A 20,297-nucleotide genomic window follows, 5' to 3' on the forward strand; every position below is an offset into this window, starting at 1 on the left:
GGGGCGTCAAAGTCAATTTCGCAAAGACAGCTAGGGCTGGGATGAAAGACATTGCTTTGTCTGCCACTAGACACCATCACGTGCTATAATCATAAATTTCATCTGTAAAACTTCGTGATTTCAGGCTTCTGCTGTTATTGGTCTTCAGCCAGGGGCGTCATAATCAATTTCTTCAAAGAGAGCTTTGTCGGGACTGGGATGAAAGAAATAGCTTTGTCTGCCACTAGACACCATCACGTGCTATAATCATAAATTTCATCCGTAAAACTTCGTGATTTCAGGCTTCTGTTGTGATTGGTCTTCAGCCAGGGGCATCAAATTCAATTTCGTTCAAGAGAGCTATGTCGGGGGGGGGGACAAATCGAATGGTCTGTTCTTCTGCCAACGTATATGATTCTTTTTGAGCTGGTGACTGTTATTAAATTTTTTGCCATGCAGCCTCAAAAATTGCAAAGACACACCAAAAGATGCAGACTAGTCCGACATCACAGATTATGAAGCCTATTCCCTTGTAAATCTTTAGTATTGCCTGCAATAAATTATACTAATTAATCTTGTGGTGTATACATGAATACCATTGTATTCCGTATACATATTAATTTTGCTTTACATTTGCCAGATGGTCACACCTGTACAAACCACAGGTGTTAAGTTTGGGTGGATTTATATAGAATTCTAGTTTCTTACAGATTTGGGTCTAAGCTGTGGATATCCCTGACTGAGGGGCGGTGTTTGGGATATAGCAATAGCATTTCCTCTTGTACAGACGATGGCACAATATCATAAGAGTGACGCAGCTCAGAGTCCCTGCCATACCGCTGAGTAGAATGTTGGTGGAAGTAAAATTACTACTTGTTCCCTCGGTAGGATATGTAGCGGCGTCCTCACTAGTTTCGGTTGGTTTGGGTCTAGTGGTATTGCGGACAGTTCCTTGCAAGGTGGTGGGCGCCATGGCCTGTGCCTGGCCGACGCGGTTCTCTGCTTTTACGGTTCGATTTGATGCTACCTGCGAGGAAGTCGTCTCCGACACGTATTGGGGAATCCCCGGACTGGTTGTTGAAGAAACTGCCTGCTTCCTGCACTCCTGCATCTTCGCAGACACGTCAGTCAAAGAGACGTGCTTCAATCTACTCGGAGTTTCGCAGTGAAGGTATCCAATCTTTAGACTCAAAGCGAGAAAGCAGGCTGCACAGGACGAGCAACAGGTCTGGTCGCCTTCCCCGCAGGCCTTCAGACAGGTTAGCTTGTCAATTAGCCAGAGCAGATCGCAGTCACAGTGAAAAGGGTTTCCAACAATCACTGCAGTACTGACCTGTGGCCACCCCAGTTCGAACTCGGAGAAAGACCTCAGTCTATTATGACCAAGCGTGACATACTGCAGCTTCGGCAGATGCTCAATGACGCAGTCTAACTTCACGTACCGAAGTCTGTTGCCTGACAAATGAAGAAATTGCAAAGCCGGAAAATTCCGGAGACCCTCCCAGGATAGAAAAGTGACGGCGTTTTCCGTCATGTACAGTTTGCGCAGCTGTGGCAGCGACGGTAGGGTAGTCACGCTCCTGATGGTGTTGTAGGACACTTCCAGATGTTCGGTGTCGGACGGGATTCCGTCGGGAAACGTCGTCAGACCGATGCGGTTACAAAGTACTGTCTTTCCAATAAAGCTCGGATGCTCAACCTTACACTTACTTGGTAAACCGGCGCATCCCAGAGTTCCGAAAGCAAGAGTCAAGAAAACCCCACTCACACTCATGCTGAAGTGTCAGGTTTTCCCAGTCTCCATGGTCCGCTGGTAGTCAATACACTAACTTCGACATAATTTCAATATAGCTATTGATAACTTGGTTTTTAGTGGTTGAATTGTAGTAGGACAAAACAAGTCGAGACTCTTTTGTTAGGCGGTGCTAGGGTACATTGATCAGTCCAACCAAAATACACCAGACAATATTCGTGGAAATTGTTATGCATAATTCATATATCTTCTCTGGTGCCGGTCGTCTAAAAATTGTTTTCACACCGGCCTCAGACCAATCTGGACAAAATTTAAAAGAAATCATATGTCCGAATCACTCTTCTGAATAACAGTACGTGAAACTAAGAAAAGCATCAACGTGTGTCCAGATTACTTTTCTGATTACAATACGTGACCAGCATGGAAAATAGAAACGCCTGTAGACAGCAGACGTCCAGTTTTTCGGCCTCATTTGCATTGTCATAGAAACGAAGTTCTTTGCAGTCTTGGCGGCTTAAGCAACATTCTTAGATTCTTCAGCAACATTCTATTAAAAACAAGTGTAACATTTCTGCAAGGGTTCTGATATTCCTACTGTTGCTGTGATGCTATGCTTGCTTTTGGTCGGTATCCGTTAAAGCCAGTTTGTGCTTGTTCCTCTGTATTTCAGTACGAGTTCGGTGGGTGCTACTGTAGCACTGTTCTAATAATGTCCAGTGATGTTTCGTCCATTGTTACCATGGCGGTGCAATGCCCTCAGACTTTCTGTTCAGAGAGTTCTAGACTGGCATCGTACAAGTACCAATGATAGCACGAAAGTTCATTTGAGTTGGTTAAATGTACCATCATGTACCAATAATGTCTATGTCGTGCTACATGGCCTTCTCCCCTGTTCTTTACTCAGGTTGTGCATGAGGTACAGGAATGTTATATACGCGGGATGTTGCTTGCTGAGGCTTGTGTGTATGTACACGACTATTGTACATGTGGGAAGTTGCTTGCTGAGGCTTGTGTGTATAAGCGCTGTTGGTCACTGAGTTTCCATCAGGCGGCGGTGTGTAGAGGTTACATGATGTAGTTGTTGCGTACGGCCCACCGTCCTCAGATCCCGTGCTGTGTTCATCAACACTCGGGGCAGTTAGATGCTCGTGATTGCTCCCTCCTGTAGGCTGAGTGCCGCTGTTGGGTACTAGTATTGGTGGGAGATCTGTTGCAAAGGGATGGAGGGGCCCATGCTGACTTCCTGACGGCGATTGCGGCCCATTTTGCCCCTCATCCGTACTAGCCGAACGAAGCAGCTGATGAACATCAAGGTCAGCGCGGTTTCAACCACGAAGATGGAGATGTAAACGATCTGGCTGAACTCTCGGCCATTCGAGCCTGTGGAACTAGGAGAGGACTTTGAGAATCCGGTCTGTGTGGGGTGTGTTGGTGCGGTTGTCAAGGTGATGAACTGGTTGTCGGGTGTCTTTGTAGTGTTGACTGCTGCCCGTGGTAGGGTTGGTGTGGTGTTGAGGTACGAACCATTGGTGAAGAGATCGACAGAGTTATTCCCAGTGGCTTGCAGTTTGTCGGTATCCACCATGACTGACACGGTAGAAGTATTAGTTGCTCTTGCGGTATACGTAGGTTGTAATAGATTCAGTTCATCTTTGGTGGTAGAAGAGCCCAACCCAATGCTTTTCAGTGTACGTTGAGCATGTGCTGTAGTTGTCGTATCAACTTCTGTAGTTGTAGCTCTTGCCATAGACCTTTGGCGTTCACATTCCGCCAGGTGGGTAGACCCGTTTGCTGAAGGGACCTGGCTTGCCTCGTCTGGGCGCTTGCAGTAGAAATCTTCACTCTTTCTACCCGAGACGAAGAAGCAGACCGAGCATGACGAGCAGCGGGCGTCGGCTCCTCTCTCCGCGCACGTTCTGTAGTTCAGGCCGTAGTAGGTGCAGTCACACGGAGCGGGGTTTTCCAAGATTATTGTCGAGGTGATTTGCGGCCAGCCTAGCTCATAGAGAGAACAGGACACGAGTTTGTTTTCAGCAAGATACACATGCCTCAGCTTGGGGAGGTACTGAATGACTGCGTCAAGCCTCACATACTGGAGCCGGTTGCGACACATGTAGAGAGTCCCCAGAGCAGGAAGGTTGCACAGAGACTCCCAGACCACAGTCTCAATGGAATTGTCGCTGAGATCCAGGGAATACAGCTGAGGGAGGTGCGGCAGGGTATTCACGGTTGTGATGGCGTTGTACACAAGGTTCACCCGGTCGGCGTTTGGCGGTATGTCGTGAGGGACCGAGGGGAGGCCCTGGTACTTACAATCCACAGTTGTGCTGGGAAAAGGCAGTATCAGCTTCTTTATCTTACAGCCAGCCGGGAGGCAGTGAGTACGGCATGGCCAAAGAGATCCAAAAGCAAGGAGAAGAAATAATGTACCCACTTTCATGTTCACGTCGAGGTCACAGTCATTCGCGTAGGTTATCGTCGTTCAATTTTCAAACAGACTGTGAGAGAACTAACCGCTCATAAGTCTTTTTGGAAACAAAACAACGGAACTTTGTACAACACATGCACGACAAACGGAAGAAAGCCTTCAGCGATTGTATAACAGTCAATCAGACAAATGTGACCAGAGCCTTTGCCAGAACAAGTACACAGGTTGCCACTGCCTTTAAGATCTTGAGACCGACTGTCCGAAGATTAAGAATGAGATCATCCACGGTGCTGGTACACGCGTGGCTGTATGTCCTGTATATGGTATGGAGATAATGATGTATCTCGTGATGATTATGGAATAGATCATATTTTTCCTGGAAAGTCTTCAGGGATAGAATACATAACATTTGTGCGCACGTTGTGCCCTACGTGATGCATGGTGTACAAGCTGCAACCAATAAAGTGGTGGACCCACCGACTGCTAAGTATTTTACTCACTCACTCACTCTATCACTCGCTCGCTCACTCACCCTACTCACGCATTCACTCTCTCACTCATTCTATCTCTCACTCACTCACTCACGCACCCACCCATCCACTCACTCTCTCATCACTCACTCACTCGCTCCTCACTCACTCATTCACTCGCTCGCTCGCTCTCACTCACTCACTCACTCACTCACTCACTCACTCACTCTCTCACTCACTCACTCTATCACTCTATCACTCTCATCACTCAATCACTCAATCACACACACACACACACTCGCGCACTTAAACATTCACTCACTCACTCACTCTATCACTCTCTCACTCACAGTTTGCCTGTTCACCAAAATAAAGCATCTAACACCAGCTCAGAAAAGATCAAGAAATAATCATGCCTTCGAGCTTGTGCAGGATAGTTTGTACTTCATGTGAAGCCGGATGAAGCAGGCTATGGACGTTAAAGTCACTGCGATTTCAGCTATAACAATGGAGATGTGGACAAATGAAATTTCGTGATTCCCTTCGCCCATGGAACTAGAAATGGCGGTATGGATTGATAGAGCTGTAGAGCTGGCATTGGTTTTTGATGTTTCTACATGTATGTCCCAAGGTTGGATATGTGTACTTCCCGAAGCAAAAGTGTACAAGATGTCATTCTCAGTACAATGCAGTTGGTTTGTAGGCTTTTGGATAACAGACATGGCTGAAGCTGTGATTGTAGTGGTAAGTTTTGGGGTGGGTTCACAATTAGCCATCCGGTTAGACACTTCTGACAAAGTGAGCTGGCGAAACTGGCTGGGAAATTCGCAGGCAAGGACTCCGACATTTTGGTAGCTAGCAATAAAGCAGGCTGAACACGACAGGCAACAGGCCTTCTCGTCTCCTCCTTTACAGGCTTCTAAACACGACATCTTTTCAATCAGCCAGAAGAGGTCGCAGTCACAGTGAAAGGGATTGTCGTTGATCCAGGCGTCTTTCACCTGTGGCCACCCCAGGTCGTACTGAGAGAGACGTGATCTTGTTGTCACTTAGATCTACAACTTTAAGCTTAGGCAGATGCTCAATGACGCTGTCCAGCTTGACCTGTTGGAGAAGGTTTCCTCTAAGAAAGAGATTTACCAGAGCAGGAAAACCTCGCAGACAGCCCCAGCACAAAGACTCTATGTTGTTCATCGTGAGGTAAAGTGTAGATAGTTGCGGGAGTGGGGGCATGTGTGTGATGTTGCGGAGATCATTGAACGAGGCGCTCAGCCGTGCAGTGTTGAGCGGTATGTTGTTTGGTAGCGCTGTGAGGCCCAGGCCAAAACAGTCTACTACTGTTCCTGTGTACGACATTTTCAGTGCTGTACATTTTGAAGCTGCCTGTTCGATGTGACGCGGCGTTGTGTGGTTCAGGCAGATGCACGTAGGCCACGGAGACCCCAAAACAACGAGGAAAAACAACCCACTTACTTTCATAGTGTACAGCAAAACTGAGTTGCCACACTGAGAAAGTGCCAGGAAGTTTCTGCAATCCGTGTTGTAGTGCAGTTTTCCCGTCACATCATACAACAGATTTAAAAACATGTGAAGACACTATAAATACCCAAAATCCTGCTCCTTACTGTCTCTGCTCTCCTTACGAAACAATGCAAAGCCCTTGACATGCCAACTTCTAGACCAATCTAGAACCACCTGTACGGAATGCCGGATGAACTGGAATGCCGGCAGAATAAGAATTCTAATTGTATATTTCCTAGATATTCGAAGTGTATTCTAGACATCTTCACTGCATTCCAAATGTTTGTGCCCATTCTGAAGGTTCAACGGTATGCACAATAGCATGTGAAATATTCTTATTGCTTTTGATGGAGAACCAAAATGAGCCCGAATATTTGGTATGCAGTCGTGTCAAAGCCTATGGGCTGAACAAGCTTTTCGGTCGTGATGTAGTCTCAAACCAGCTAAATTATACTGGATATAGAGGTAGAATAATTTGCTTTACTGTGGGAGTTTGCGTTCGCTAGGAAAATGTTACCGCCCTGGATTATTCTACTGTCCATGGGAAGTTTTCACATTGGTTCTCGGATTACAAAACGAGAGGCCTAAAATTTATTCATATATTCTTTTAGGGCAAGGCTTCCTCTACACATGTACGTGTCCACGTGGACTATTGGCACCATCCCTTATATGCGCAATTGGAGTTTTCACTGCAGGTTAAAGCAAAAAGTTCACATCGCTTTGTATATTTCACTTTAAAGCCTTGGTAACAACCCGTCGTACGTGCTTCCGCGTGCTGTCTACGTACAAAAACGTGGGCAAACGTAGGGCATCCGTGCGTGGTGAGTACCACCTCCGTACGGAATCCTACGGATTTGGGAGCACGCAGACACGCCATAGAACTTTAAGTTCATGCAAGACTTTTCATACTTGCGGTCTGCGGATTCACCACCCGTACGTGCGACGTGCGTGCCCTGTATAGCCTATATACGCACGTTTTCAGAAAAACGTACATGTAGCAGACGTGGCCTCCCAAAAAAACGTACGGACAAAAAGCACGTACGGCGGGTTGTGACCAGGGCTTAACTGTACCAGCTTATTCTACTGTCTTTTGACATCACGCCTACTTACGACACTACTATGTAAAATGATGTCTCTATACTGAGGATGCCCCTACTGTTTTGGTTGCAACGAGTTCCACTCCCTGATAGTTCTTGGAAAAACGATTTTTGGAACAGCTCAATCCTGGGTTGATAACTCTGGTACTTGAAAGCATGACAATTTCTTCTTTTCTAAGCTGGTATCAGGTACTTCCATGTAGTAGCTACAAAATGTAGTGCCTGCCTTGTCCCATTTACCTGCATAAAAGGACAACTTTTTTCCTTCACGAAGTAAAGGTATTTATAGAACGACTGCATAACTTATTGCATGTAATAATGCATGAAATTACTGCACCATGAAACCAGACAATACAAAATCCTTGAGCTGGCCTCGGCAAGATTGGTTTTGTGTTCACTTTAATCAGTTTTGTTGAAAACCATTTCATCAAAATATCTCAAAATACACAAAATAGTTTCTTTATACACTGTACATGTGTAATACACAAAATATTGCCATTAGTCCATGTTGAGTACCCGGTATTTAAAAAAGTGTACTTTTCACACACAGTCTGTGTATTCATGATTGTATCTAAGGCCACACCAAGTAAATTTTATGGATGACGTCCTTTGGAGACCCTAAATCTAATGCGAGAGGGCGAAAAAAAAAACAAGAAGGGCCCGAAAAAACAAGATGCCTAGATTAGGAATATACTAAGAGACGACAAATGTTAGGACACAAATTGAATGAGGTGACACAGTGTAACAAGCAAGAAGTCTTATTCATCATCAAAACAGCAATAAATCAGGTGGAACAGCAGTTATCGTCCTGTCCTGTTTCTTTCATCACATTTTTGCAGGCCTGCAGAAACAAAGCATGTGCTCTTTACCAATTTCGCGTTACGGGGTTCACGTCAATCAAACGATTTGCGGCACATGTCGTGACTCTTTGGTCATAGTTACAGGAAGCGGAATTTCTTTCTTTCTTTTCTAGGAACAGGCCAAAATCAATGCGCGCGCGGACGTCATCCATAAAATTTACTTGGTGTGGCCTAATCCAAGAAACTTCTACTGAGAAGTCATTTTGCACTAGTCTCAGGACTACCTTCTATCTGCTTGCTCAATGGAATTTGTCACATTTCATGCTGTAGATATACTCAATTTCATTCTAGAAGGTAATAACCCTTACTGCATACAAATAAGTAAAATTTAATATATTAAAGATGTTTAGACCTTAGAATAAGTTAGTATGTCGTTGACTCATCTTTAGTCCTGTACGGAGGTCAATTCTTTAGTACCCACGTGTCTGTCTGTAGGTTATAGACCTTATGAAAGTCGCTGTACTTTTGTTGTGTCAGTAAAGTTCTCTATTTATTGGTTTGGCTGTTCAGCATACACAGCCAAGGCAGGTTCATTGTGTAGTCCCTTTGTTAAAGCTCTCCTACCCAAAACTGTACTGATCTCTTGATGTTTCTCCTACTAGTAGGCACATAACCAGTAGAGAAGTGTGTGAACACTTCATGTGTGAAGTAAAGGTACTAAAGCATGTATCCCACAATGGTTACTTCTGTAGTTCCTTGTAAAAGCTTTTCTATCTACATGTACTATCTCCAGCATTTGCTATGTATGTTACGGTTGATTCCCCTGCGTAATTCTGACAAAGTCCTGAAAACTGATCCCTGTGTACGGTCTTGGATGCTTTGTATCCAGTGTAGTGAAGCCTTTTCCCCCTCCTAAAGTCTTCTCCTTTTCCTCAGTAATGTTTAGGTTGTGTAAATCAGCTGAAGTCCTTTACGGCTGGGTTCTCTGTGTAATTCTAACAAAGTCCTGAAAACTGATCCCTGTGTACAGTCTGGGTTGCTTCTCTAAAGTCCGTATCCAGTGTAGCAAAGGATGTTTCTCCTAGACCAGTAGGGAAGACCCTGGAAAGTACTGTAAAGGGATCTCACAACAATTCCTTGTGTAATTTCTTTGTTAAAGCTATTCAATCCAAAACTTTGAGAACAAGTATGCTGTATGCCAATTGTTAAGGTTGGGTTCTCTGTGTAATTCTAACAAAGTCCTGAAAACTGATCCCTGTATACAGTCTGGGATGTTTCTCTAATGCTCATATCCAGTGCAGCAGTGTTTTCTCATGCTTCTGTCCAGGTTGTTACACATCAGCCTAAGTCCTTTAATTTATGGTTGGGTTCTCTGTGTAATTCTAACAAAGTCCTGAAAACTGATCCCTGTGTACAGTCTCGCATGTTTCTCTAAAGTCCGTATCCAGTAGAGAAGGAATCTCACAACAGTTCCTTGTGCAGTTCCTTTGCTAAAGCACTATGCTTGAGTTCCTTGTGTAATTCTAACAAAGTCCTGAAAACTTATCCCTGTATACAGTCTTGGATGTTTCTCTAAAGTCCGTATCCAGTGTAGTGAAGCCTTCTCCCCCTCCTCAGTAATGTTAAGGTTCTCATCCATTATGGTTGATTTCCCTGTGTAATTCTAACAAAGTCCTGAAAACTGATCCCTGTATACAGTCTTGGATGTTTCTCTAAAGTCCGTATCCAGTGTAGTGAAGCCTTCTCCCCCTCCTCAGTAATGTTAAGGTTCTCATCCATTATGGTTGATTTCCCTGTGTAATTCTAACAAAGTCCTGAAAACTGATCCCTGTGTACAGTCTCGGATGTTTCTCTAAGGTCCGTATCCAGTGTAGTGAAGCCTTCTCCCCCTCCTCAGTAATATTTAAGTTCTCGTACATGAGCTAAATCCTTTATGGTTGGGTTCTCTGTGTAATTCTAACAAAGTCCTGAAAACTGATGCCAGTGTACAGTCTCGGATGTTTCTCTAAAGTACCAATCCAGTAGAGAAGAAATCTCACAACAGTTCTTTGTGCAGTTCCTTTGCTAAAGCACTAAGGTTGAGTTCTCTGAGTGATTCTGAGAAAGTCCTGAAAACTGATCCCAGTATACGGTCTCGGATGTTTCTCTAAAGTCCGTATCCAGTGCAGTGAAGCCTTCTCCTCCTCCTGAGTAATATTTAAGTTCTCGTACATGAGCTAAATCCTTTATGGTTGGGTTCCCTGTGTAATTCTAACAAAGTCCTGAAAACTGATCCCTGTGTACAGTCTCGGATGTTTCTCTAAAGTCCGTATCCAGTGCAGTGAAGCCTTCTCCTCCTCCTCAGTAATGTTAAGGTTCTCGTACATGAGCTGCAGCCCGTTGATGTGCGACATCTCGGTTGTCTGGTTGCTCTGCGCGTACGCCCGTGATAGGACCAGCCCGGCGCGCGCCGTCCCGTTAGCCCGGATCTGGTCGGCCTGGTTCAGGATGCTCTGCCGCATGGCTTCTGTCACCTTCCTCGTCACGCGGTTGTCCTGGAAACAACAGGTTACCATGGTGATGTGTGTTGTCATAGCAACAAGAGATATTGTAGATGCCCACACACAAAGTTGTGATTGATAATTAGCACAAGCTCAAATTTGGTGACTTCTTGACACCTTAACATTTTCTTGTGAGATCTCCCAAATTTTCCTTTCTGACTCTTTCGAAAATGATGTTACAGTACTGTAACATTCTGGGCAAACATTTTACATGTGACTAGTATTTAGTAAAGAGCAGGTGGAACATCAAATTTTAATGATAAATTCTGAAATGAAATACAGTTTTGGAGGATATTAAAAAAAAATCAGTTGGTATTGGCCTTATACACCCCTATCCTCACCTGAATGAACTGCTCCTTCTCTGCATCTATCTGCAAGGTCAGTGCCGTCATGGACAGTTCCACTATCTGTGCGGGGAGGGTTACGGAGAGCAGTTGAAAGTAGCGCACGTCGGTGTGATAGCCCATGTCACAGTCGGGAGGGGGGCGGCAGAACGCAGGCTGGGTGGAGTTGTCTCCTGTACAGCAGTCACCTATGGGAAGGGATAGTACTGGTTAGAAACATGGTCATCCTGCAATAAAATAGTGTTTCAAACTTTTCAACTGGATAGGAACTGGAGGCCTGTCCGCCTTAGACCAAGGCCTCCCCCCCATAAAGTGCCCCAACAGGGGATATATGGGGGTGTAGCCGGGGTTGTACAACATCTTAGAGCCCCGGCAAAGATGAAGATGAAGAATTTAATAGACGTTTCAAGTGTCATTCTGACCTCTTCATCAGTGAAATGTTAACATAGGGTTTACATCATTTTCAGAAAAGTCAGGAATGGAATACAACATTTTAAAAGTTTGAAACCGTACACTATCTTATTGATTCAACCCTGTATGACTAATATTCACAAGTGTCATCCCACAATTGTGAGAATAAAGGTCACCAAATGGACCTAAAAACCATTCAAACTATGGTTAGACCCTAGGGTGATATATACTGGCCAAGGTGGGACACAGTGTAATCCAGAAGTTGTAAGCTGTGCCCCTGTAAACTTTAAACTTCAAAAAGGTTGCTTTGTGTGCCTAAGAAGGATAACTTGTGCGCTGGGTAACCTGGTGTCTCCAATTAGTCTCACCTAGAAAACACAGTGTCAAGTCAAGTCATGTCACAGTGCACAGTAAAAATGCGGTTATTTTGAACCCTGGTACATGTAGCTCAGGAATTGAGAACCTACCCTGTAGCCTGTCCCGTAGTGCCTGGAGGAACGCTGCCTCTATCTCCGGCCGGCTGCTCATGAAGTTTTCTGTGCTGTACAAGGTCGCTGTCTCCTTGATGGTGCTGTACGCAACCCGGTACAGCACGGGCTCGTAGTCAAGGTCAAACTTGTCATGCAGCAGGCCGACCTCATCTTTCCTGTAGAGCATACAACATACATATGAGACCTTGTCTTTCCTCATCTTCCATGTCAAAGCCATCCTACAAGGATACATAACATGTACAAAACAAAACATACATGTGGGACTTTTCTAATGGTGTATAAAAAATACGTGTTAGACCTGGTCTTTCTTGGGAACAGTATAAAACATGTGGACCTAGCTGTTCTAAATTATTTTTAATATGACCTTGAAATAGTTACTGTAAAAGCCTTTTTTGTTTTCGAGTAGTTTTGATTTAAGAATAGGTTATAAACTTATACAAAATGAACATAATGTGTTATGTTATTCTACATAGAAGACTGGCATAGTTCTGTCTATTCTGAATATTTCTGTTCATGGCCTTGATGCTGTAACAAATGGGAGCCAAAGGTGAAAGGTCAGAGGTCCTGACCTGAGGAAATGCTGGAAGGAGCAGTTGATGATGACCTCCAGCAGGTCAGAGGTGAAGATGGCGAGGTCGTTCAGCCGCACCATGTGTGCCCCGCGCGGGAAGAGTTTGAACTCAAAGTCAGGTCCGATCACGTGGCGCCCTGGGCCGTATACCACCTTCGTGTTAACTGCGCCTGTGGTCCTCTGTTTCGTCAAGCCATACTGAGCAAGAAAAAGGAAAAAAAAGTTTTTTTCACAAATTCATACATGCAAACATGCAATGTCAAAGACCAATAAGCTATGACACTGTTCGACTTTTGTTTCTTCAAGCCATTATGGAACAAGTAAAATTACCTGAACATTGTTTGACTTTGGCGTGGTGGCAGCTGGCTACATTACACCGAACGACTTGTTACACCTAACCCTTGAACATCTAACTCTAAACATTGTTTAAAGCCATCTAATGACAATGCCCCTACTGTACTCAGTGATTTCCACTCTAGATCTGCGATAGTTGTTGGAAAGAATAAGTTTTTGAACACCTCAATCCTTGGTCGATACCTCTGGTACTTGAAAGTATGACTGTTTCTAGTTCTAGTTGAAACAGAATAAGAAATGTTTTCCTTACATGGTAGTAGTCCACATAAGAGAAGCTAGGAGGCAGCAGCCCCACCAGCAGTAGAGCACACAGCCCTACAAACAGGCTGATCTAACTCTGAACATTGTTTAACACCATCTAATGATACCAATGCCCCTACTGTACTTGGTGGCAGCAAGTTCCACTCTACATCTGTGATAGTTCTTGGAAAGAATGAGTTTTTGAACACCTCAATCCTTGGTCGATACCTCTGGTACTTGAAGGCATGACTGTTTCTTGTTCTAGTTGAAACAGAGCAACAGATATTTTCCTTACATGGTAGTAGTCCACGTACATGTATGAAAAGCTGGGAGGCAGCAGTCCGACCAGTAGTGTTTTCCCTATTCTGACTTATACAATCATACAAACAGAAAATATAACACTTCTCCTAGAATTGTAGATTCTCTCCTTACATGGTAGTAGTCCACATAAGAGAAGCTGGGCGGCAGCAGTCCCACCAGTAGTAGAGCGCACAACCCCACAAACAGGCTGATGAGCAGTGTCCGCACGCTCAGCCCCAGGCCCTTCACACGGCGCGTCAGCCACGGGAATCTTCGCTCGGGCTGCCGGGGTGATGCGACCTCCACATCTAGATCTGTGGAGGTGATCTCGGGCTCTGTCTGGGGGGTGTTTTCTGGAAGGTCTGTCCTGCGAGCTGGGAGAAAAAAAATGTCCTCATGACAGGAACTAGTCCGTACGCTCAGACCCAGTCTCTCCACGTGGTGTGACAGCCACGGGAACCTTCGCTCCGGCTGCTCGGGTTCCCGTGGTGATGACACTTCCACGGCTGGGTCTACGGAGAGTACCTCCAGCTCTGTTTGGGGGGCGTTTTCTGGAAGGTCTGTCCTGCGAGCTGAGAGAAAAACACGGTTCTCATGGTAGGAACTATACAAAAATACTATATTCATTTTATTAGTAAGGAGAGAACAGAGGTGATTTGTTGCTCTGTTTGAGGGGCATTTTTTGGAAGGTCTGTCCTGTGAGCTGAGAGAAAAACACGGTTCTCATGGAACTAGTGCACAGAAATACAGTCCTTACATATTTCCTCCTTAGTAGTAAGGAAAGGACATTGCCGCGAGTTCAAGGCTAATTCTACAGAAGTGATTTGTTGCTCTATTTGAGGGCATTTTTTGCAAGGTCTGTCCTGTGAGCTGAGAAAAAAAGGTCCTTATAATTTACAAGGACTACCTTTGCAGGGCTCGAAGTACTTTTTCTGCATACCTGCACTGGTGCATGTAACATTGAAAACCACCTGCTTGCTCCAGACAAATTTTACCTGCATCACTCAGACTAAGACCTTCCACTATAGCTAGTGGTAACAGAGAAGACTACTGCTAGTATTACAGGTTCATCGTACCATCGTCCCCCAGTACCAAGGAAATTCCCCCATAGGGTCAGATATCAGTTTTCTCGTTGTTGAAAATCTTAACGTCAAACAATGTATCTTCCTTGTTTGATTGATATTTATTTATTGACTTAACTAGAACTATGTGTGGCCCAAGCATCAATTTTGACAGCTCAACTTGCATATAGTTGTTTGACCATTGAACACAAGGTAGTGAAATGCTTATGTTTGCAATGACAAGAGGGCCTTTAACATAACAACATTGTTTGTAGACTATGCATACAGTATGTCCCAGCCTTACCTGCAAGCTGCACTAAAGCATCAGAAGAAAGCATGCAAGAGACAGAAGGATGGTCACACAGGGGGTTAGGCAAGGAAACAACATTCATTTAAAGATGGTTTATAAGACAAGACAACAACCATGCTAGAAAGGGATAGAATTGGGTGTGCAAATTTATATCTGATTCAGTAACAATTTTGGAAAGGACAAAATGTAGTTATTTCAAATGCTATATCTTGCAAAAAATGAGGATTATACAATGTAAGCTGTTGGATGTTAAGCAAAGCCAAGGACTAAAATAGGCTGTGAAGCTCTACAGTAGCAGACAAAATCAGTGACTCGCAGCTGCCAAGTTTTAACAGCAAAGGTGCTAAAATGCAGCAAGGCAGCAAAATTATGTTTCTACATCATGTTCTTTTCACTACTGCAAATACAAAGAAGATTTGTGTTTTCAATCTGTGGTTGATGATTTGTGAAAGTTCACATGATGATTTCTTCAACCTGTTTCTGTGGTAGGGAGACCTTTATTAGGTGATGCCAGAAAAAATTGTTGGTTTCCACATCATTTTCTCTTTACTGTACTGCAAATATACAAAGAAGTATCATTCTTCCCATGTGTCAGGTTGAAAATTTGTGAACAAACTAACCAAATATTTGGATATCAATTTCTTCAACATGTCTTCTTTGGTTGGAAGACCTTATCAAGTTGTTTGTTTATTCCATGTGTATTTACCTGACACAGCAGTGGATATGGTTGGTCCAAAGCTGGTTTCCATGACAACCTGACTGGGACGGACTCCCATGAGCCTCCATGTCTCAAGAGGTTCTTCTGTGCAGAAGGGGGAAGGGGGGAAGGGGTTTGGAAAGGGGGAAGGAAACGGGTGTAAACCAGTCCACAACCGTTAGTAAGAAGGGTGCACCAAAATAGCAAACACAACACCAGTACTACTACTGGTAAATTATATCTACATGCCATTTGTCATCAATATGCTGCATGTGTGCATTAGAAAGAAATCTGTGATATGTATCTGTACTGGTAAGTACGTAAATACATTAACACTGGTCAGTTTAAATTGGGAAGTTCAGTTTCCCGATTTCCTGGGGGCCATCTTGGTTATCCAATTTTCTAACTTTTTTTCTACTGAAGATACCGTTCACTTTTACATGTCATTGGAAAGAGCATGATTTCCCTTGCATCATAATGTCTTTAATTTGGTCATAACGTGTAACATTATGAAGATATTCCATTTTGAAAGTTGCCCACGGTTCTTAGAAACAAAGTTCAGCACTCTACAATGCATTCTAGTAACATGTGTTTTTGAGTATCATAAGTGCTTGTGAAAAAAACAAAAAACAAACAGTGCATGTACCTCCTTGTGCCATGACTGCCTCATAAGAAGGTAGAACATCGTGATACGAAGGAGGCTGGTCACTAGGAGCTGCACTGTCCTCTGCACCTGCACCTTGAAGAAAAGTTAAAGTCTTAGACATCTTAAAAACTGATAAGAAGGTGACAACATATCCCATCACGAAAACACTCTGGTGGTCCCTGTCTCCCACACCAACAGTCATATGAGAACTTTTGTACCAACAACTGTTAGGCTCTGGAACAGTCTTCCAAGGGAGATCGCTAAGATAGGGACAGACAAAGATTCAAACGTGAAGTTACAATGTAATTCTTTCCTCAGTGCAAAACTCTGACAGCGTTCTGTCTAGGCAGTCCTGCTGCTAATGCTGAGTGAGAGCTGATATAGATAAAAAAATAAAAATTAAAAAAAAAACATTTTTTCTCAAAGCTCTGTGCCAAGTTCTGATCATACATGTGACTAAAGCATTCCATAAGTTTTGATGATGATAAGGACGTTTTAGTTGAGTATGGGGCCTTTACATGATTGGAAAGGATGCCACATTTACTCCTATTCAGATGATTCCACTTTCAGTTTTTGTCGGCAACTTGTAGATGGGTATTTCATCCTTCTATTTATTACATTGATATCTATAATCATTTTCTGCCCACCTGTGACTGTGACCAGGCTAACACTGGCTGCTGTAGCCGGCCTCAGCTCCTGCCTGAGGGGGGCCAGGGGCAGGGTCTGGTACTCAGGGGGGGACAGGGGGGCTAACCTACGGGGGGAGGAACGGGGGGTTTCCACATCGGTGAGGTCCTCCAGGGGGATGTTTCCTAGGGGGGTGGATCGGCCGGAGCCAGGGAGGCTGGAGGGGGGGCGGAGGGGCAGGGGGGTGGACAGGCGCTCTGGGGGGTACTCTTCTGAAAAGGAGAAAAAAATTGTCACAATGTAGCTGAAATCATGATCAAAATTGTTGGCCCCCCAGTAGGGGCATTATTATTACTATTAGATATATACCTTCAAACAATATTTAGAATTAGATGTTCAAGGGTTAGGCGTAACACGTCGTTCGGTGTAATGTAGCTAGCTGCCACCATGCCTACGAAGCAGGTGTGTTACGCCATAGGGCGGTTATACCGGTTATACAGATACAGATACACATGAAAAATCATAAGAAGAAAAATCATTACAGTGTGTATAAATTAGATTGTTAAGAATCAAGAAAACAAGAAAGCTCGCTCTGAAGCCAGTTGTGGAGTCAGAGATCAGGATGATAATGAAAGGACATATTTCTTACCTTGTCTGCTATCCTCGTTAGCTGGAGTCATAAACGAGGTTTCCTCCTCGCTAGCCTCCCCATCCTCCACCTGGATCGTTACTGGACCTTCCCTGGTCTCCATGGCGATGCCTTCATCTCCTACAGATGTCCTGACAGGACTGTCATTGGGGTGTTGTCCTGTAACATAGATAGGTAGGGGATTGACAATGTACTGGTTGAACTTACAATATGTAAGGATTACAATTTGTATATTGTTAGAACCTTTGCTTAATTTAAAGCTGATACATGTTACTCTCCATGCAGAGGTTTGGGTTTTGGGGGTATTTTTAGCGTGTTTTTAGGCTTTTTTATCGGGGTTTCTCTTTTGCACTGAATTTTTTTCCCCACCAAACCCAACAAAAAAAAATTCAGTGCAAAAGAGAAACCCCGATAAAATGCCTAAAAACACGCTAAAAAATACCCCCCAAACCCAAACCTCTGCTTGGAGAGTAGATACATGTAAGTAATGTTATGGTTAAAAGTTTTCTTTTTCCATTATGCAAAATAGTTCAAAATGTTGTCTGGCCTAGCATGTTGACTTTGTGGCTTATTGTATCCTGAACTCTACCTGTGCCTGAATGTGTTAGGGTAAGGAGCAGGCACAGTCCTGTACAGTCTTTACATATCCACGAACACAGAACCCTGAGCATGAACATGATCTAGATATATGAAAGTTTATTGCAAATTCATGCCCGAGGGCTAGTTGCAAGAACATGATAACAACAGTAAACAGTAGAATGATAATAAGTGATGCTAATGCTACTTTATATATAACGTTACATTTGTAGTTATTGTTGGGTTTGATTTCTTTTCCGTGTGCAGTGGAGTATGAAATGGCCGACGTTTTGCGAGATATATGAATTGGGAGGTGTATAACATGGCTCCAGCGGTGGCATTCACACTAGTAACTAAAGCTGTGCACTGGGTACCTATAGTACTAGTACCTGGTGTTACGGTACATACAGGTACATGTACACATCACCTGTGTTAGTATTGCTCACCTGAGTCTGTGTCATCACTAAGCTGCACACCTGACGACTCCGTCTCACTCATCACCTCCATCACTGTCACTGGGGCTGTCGCCATGGCAACATCATCCTCACCATCACCATCCGTTTCCATGGCAACGGTCACTGTTGGAAGACGTAGCTCAAAATTAATACCTGACAGAAATGTGCAATAATTGTATTCTTCAGGTTTACTGAGGAAACTGAGCATTTGTTTGATGTAACCATGAAAGTGTCTTGCTCTTTCCAGTAATTACAATGATCAGTGGATTCAGGAACAGCTTTAGTTCACATACTGAAAAGAAAACAGAACTGAAAACAGAACAGGAACTGATGATCATATATCATCGAAACGAAGTTTTATAGTTTGGTCCACCCAAAATAAACCCTACCAAACGTCAGATTAAGATAGGTTTAGGCCCAAAAGTCCCCTCAACTATTAAAGAAACAACCGGAGTACACACCTGTTTGGAGATCAAATCACAAAACAGAAGCAGACGGTCGCGATCGCCGTTTTCTCTTCTCTATGTTGTTATTGTTGGTTGTCTGACCGCCATCTTGAAAATTACTGACCGCATCACGCCTAGATCAAGGCGGAATGATATAAAATTAGCAAAAGTGACTTACTCTCAAATTTAAATTAAACCGTGTATTTTGAACTAAAAAGCACTTAAAATTGCAACAAGATTACGTTAAGTGAATAAATGCGAGAAAATCATGAACCTTAGAGTTTGTTAACAGGTTGAAAGAAAGATTCTTGTAATGGAACTATTTTCTTTCGTGACCAAGGAAAGTGGGTGTGGCAGCACCGCTCGCTAACGCCACCTTGCGATAAGACAATGACTTGCAGCCTTTCCAAATCAGAATGGGACAAGCAAGATAAGATGTACTACGTCTACATGTGCTTTTGCTGTAAAATTTTTAATTTGTCTTCGACTCAAAACTGATAAAAAGGATGTAAGATAAAAGACTTTGATTTTACCCACACAGAGGTTTTGAACTGCAAGTTGACACATATTAAACTTTCATGAAAGTTCATCTGTGTTGGTAGTTAATTTGTTACATGACTTAATAATAATTTACATGTTTAACGTAAACGTTAACGTTAAAGTTAAAACTTTTGATCCAACGCAAAAAGTTCTCTCACCCAGAGCTTTCGACCAGTCACTCTGGTCTTCCTCAGTAGACTGGGTCTACTAGCTCTAGGCGAGAGAACGTTTTTGTGTTGGATCAAAAGTTTTAACTTAAAACTCAGATCAAACTTGACCGTCAGATCAAGTTTAAGTCGGTCAACGACCGTGCGGTCACTTTTCAAGATATTCGTTTAATTGTTGGGTAAACTTTTGTCTGTAAATCATTGCCCTGAAGTTAAATGCCAGTCATTGTCAATAAATTATTAATCTACCCTATCGTTCATTTTTCGACCTCACGGTCAGGGGGTCAGGGTCAATAGGTTGGTTTTTGACCGTTCCATTCTGACAGTGAGAATATTTTTATGTAAGACTTTTTGCCACAATCAGTTGTTTGTAAACCTGATATAAGTAACGAACCATATGGTATTGTTACTAAATTTTTATTCCTATATTTAATACATTTATTACTAAAACTTTGTATTGGATTTTAGATCTTCAAAGCCCACTGGAAAAGACTTGTCACCCCCTGAAATAGAATGGTTCCGCCTGCACACGCTACAATGTTTACGTAAGCTTCAGCTGATGACATTTGACCTGACAGCTCGCTCAGGCGAGAAGAAAACCGCTAGTCATAGTTTCACGTTACACCCAGGACCGTTACTCGCGGGTTCATGTTACAGCTGCCGCAGCTTCGCGCTACAGGGGTGCCAACGGGACTGTAGAACTCAGGTAATTTGTGTAGAGTGTTCAGTATAGCACAAATGAGTAGAGACCAACAGAACAGAGCTGTAGTGTAGAATTCCAGTTTGGGACGCTCTTAATTTTGATGGACAACTCTGGTCATAGT

At 43.5% G+C, this 20,297-nt stretch overlaps 2 protein-coding genes across 4 annotated transcripts; both read right to left on the reverse strand.

The window, feature by feature from the left end:
- Positions 1-2,921: 2,921 nt before the first annotated feature.
- Positions 2,922-4,172, reverse strand: LOC109461660. Its single transcript, XM_019758040.1, has one exon. It carries the CDS (start codon positions 4,170-4,172, stop codon positions 2,922-2,924), a length of 1,251 nt encoding a protein of 416 aa, XP_019613599.1.
- A 5,092-nt stretch (positions 4,173-9,264) lies between these two features.
- LOC109461694 lies at positions 9,265-18,899 on the reverse strand. 3 transcript variants are annotated; one of them, XM_019758079.1, is made up of 12 exons: positions 18,782-18,899; positions 18,312-18,443; positions 17,290-17,448; positions 16,661-16,912; positions 16,014-16,106; positions 15,377-15,472; positions 13,432-13,673; positions 12,404-12,603; positions 11,811-11,989; positions 10,930-11,120; positions 10,310-10,582; positions 9,265-9,441 (listed from the first exon to the last, which is right to left on the reverse strand). In XM_019758079.1, the coding sequence occupies exons 2-12, from the start codon at positions 18,430-18,432 to the stop codon at positions 9,406-9,408; spliced, it is 1,842 nt and encodes a 613-aa protein (XP_019613638.1). In that variant the 5' UTR covers positions 18,433-18,443; positions 18,782-18,899; the 3' UTR covers positions 9,265-9,405. The 3 variants fall into 3 exon arrangements, with proteins under 3 accessions (XP_019613638.1, XP_019613639.1, XP_019613637.1); XM_019758080.1 differs by lacking the exon at positions 9,265-9,441 and adding an exon at positions 9,586-10,047 and having other exon boundaries at positions 10,342-10,582; XM_019758078.1 differs by lacking the exon at positions 9,265-9,441 and adding an exon at positions 9,626-9,681 and having other exon boundaries at positions 10,269-10,582.
- Between the last annotated feature and the right edge of the window lie 1,398 nt (positions 18,900-20,297).

The sequence above is a fragment of the Branchiostoma belcheri genome, unplaced genomic scaffold (assembly GCF_001625305.1).
Source record: "Branchiostoma belcheri isolate BF01 breed outbred unplaced genomic scaffold, Haploidv18h27 scaffold95, whole genome shotgun sequence".
Classification (NCBI taxonomy): Eukaryota; Metazoa; Chordata; class Leptocardii; order Amphioxiformes; family Branchiostomatidae; genus Branchiostoma; species Branchiostoma belcheri.

Bases quoted from the DNA above. Each gene is read 5' to 3' on its own strand.
- LOC109461694 (XM_019758079.1), bottom strand. From the start codon at position 18,432: ATGGAAACGGATGGTGATGGTGAGGATGATGTTGCCATGGCGACAGCC. The intron at 17,449-18,311 runs GTGAGCAATACT...TCTATGTTACAG, and splicing joins TAGTGATGACACAGACTCAG to GACAACACCCCAATGACAGT. The intron at 13,674-15,376 runs GTAAATACACAT...TTTTTCTCCCAG, and splicing joins CATATCCACTGCTGTGTCAG to CTCGCAGGACAGACCTTCCA.
- LOC109461660 (XM_019758040.1), bottom strand. From the start codon at position 4,172: ATGAAAGTGGGTACATTATTTCTTCTCCTTGCTTTTGGATCTCTTTGG.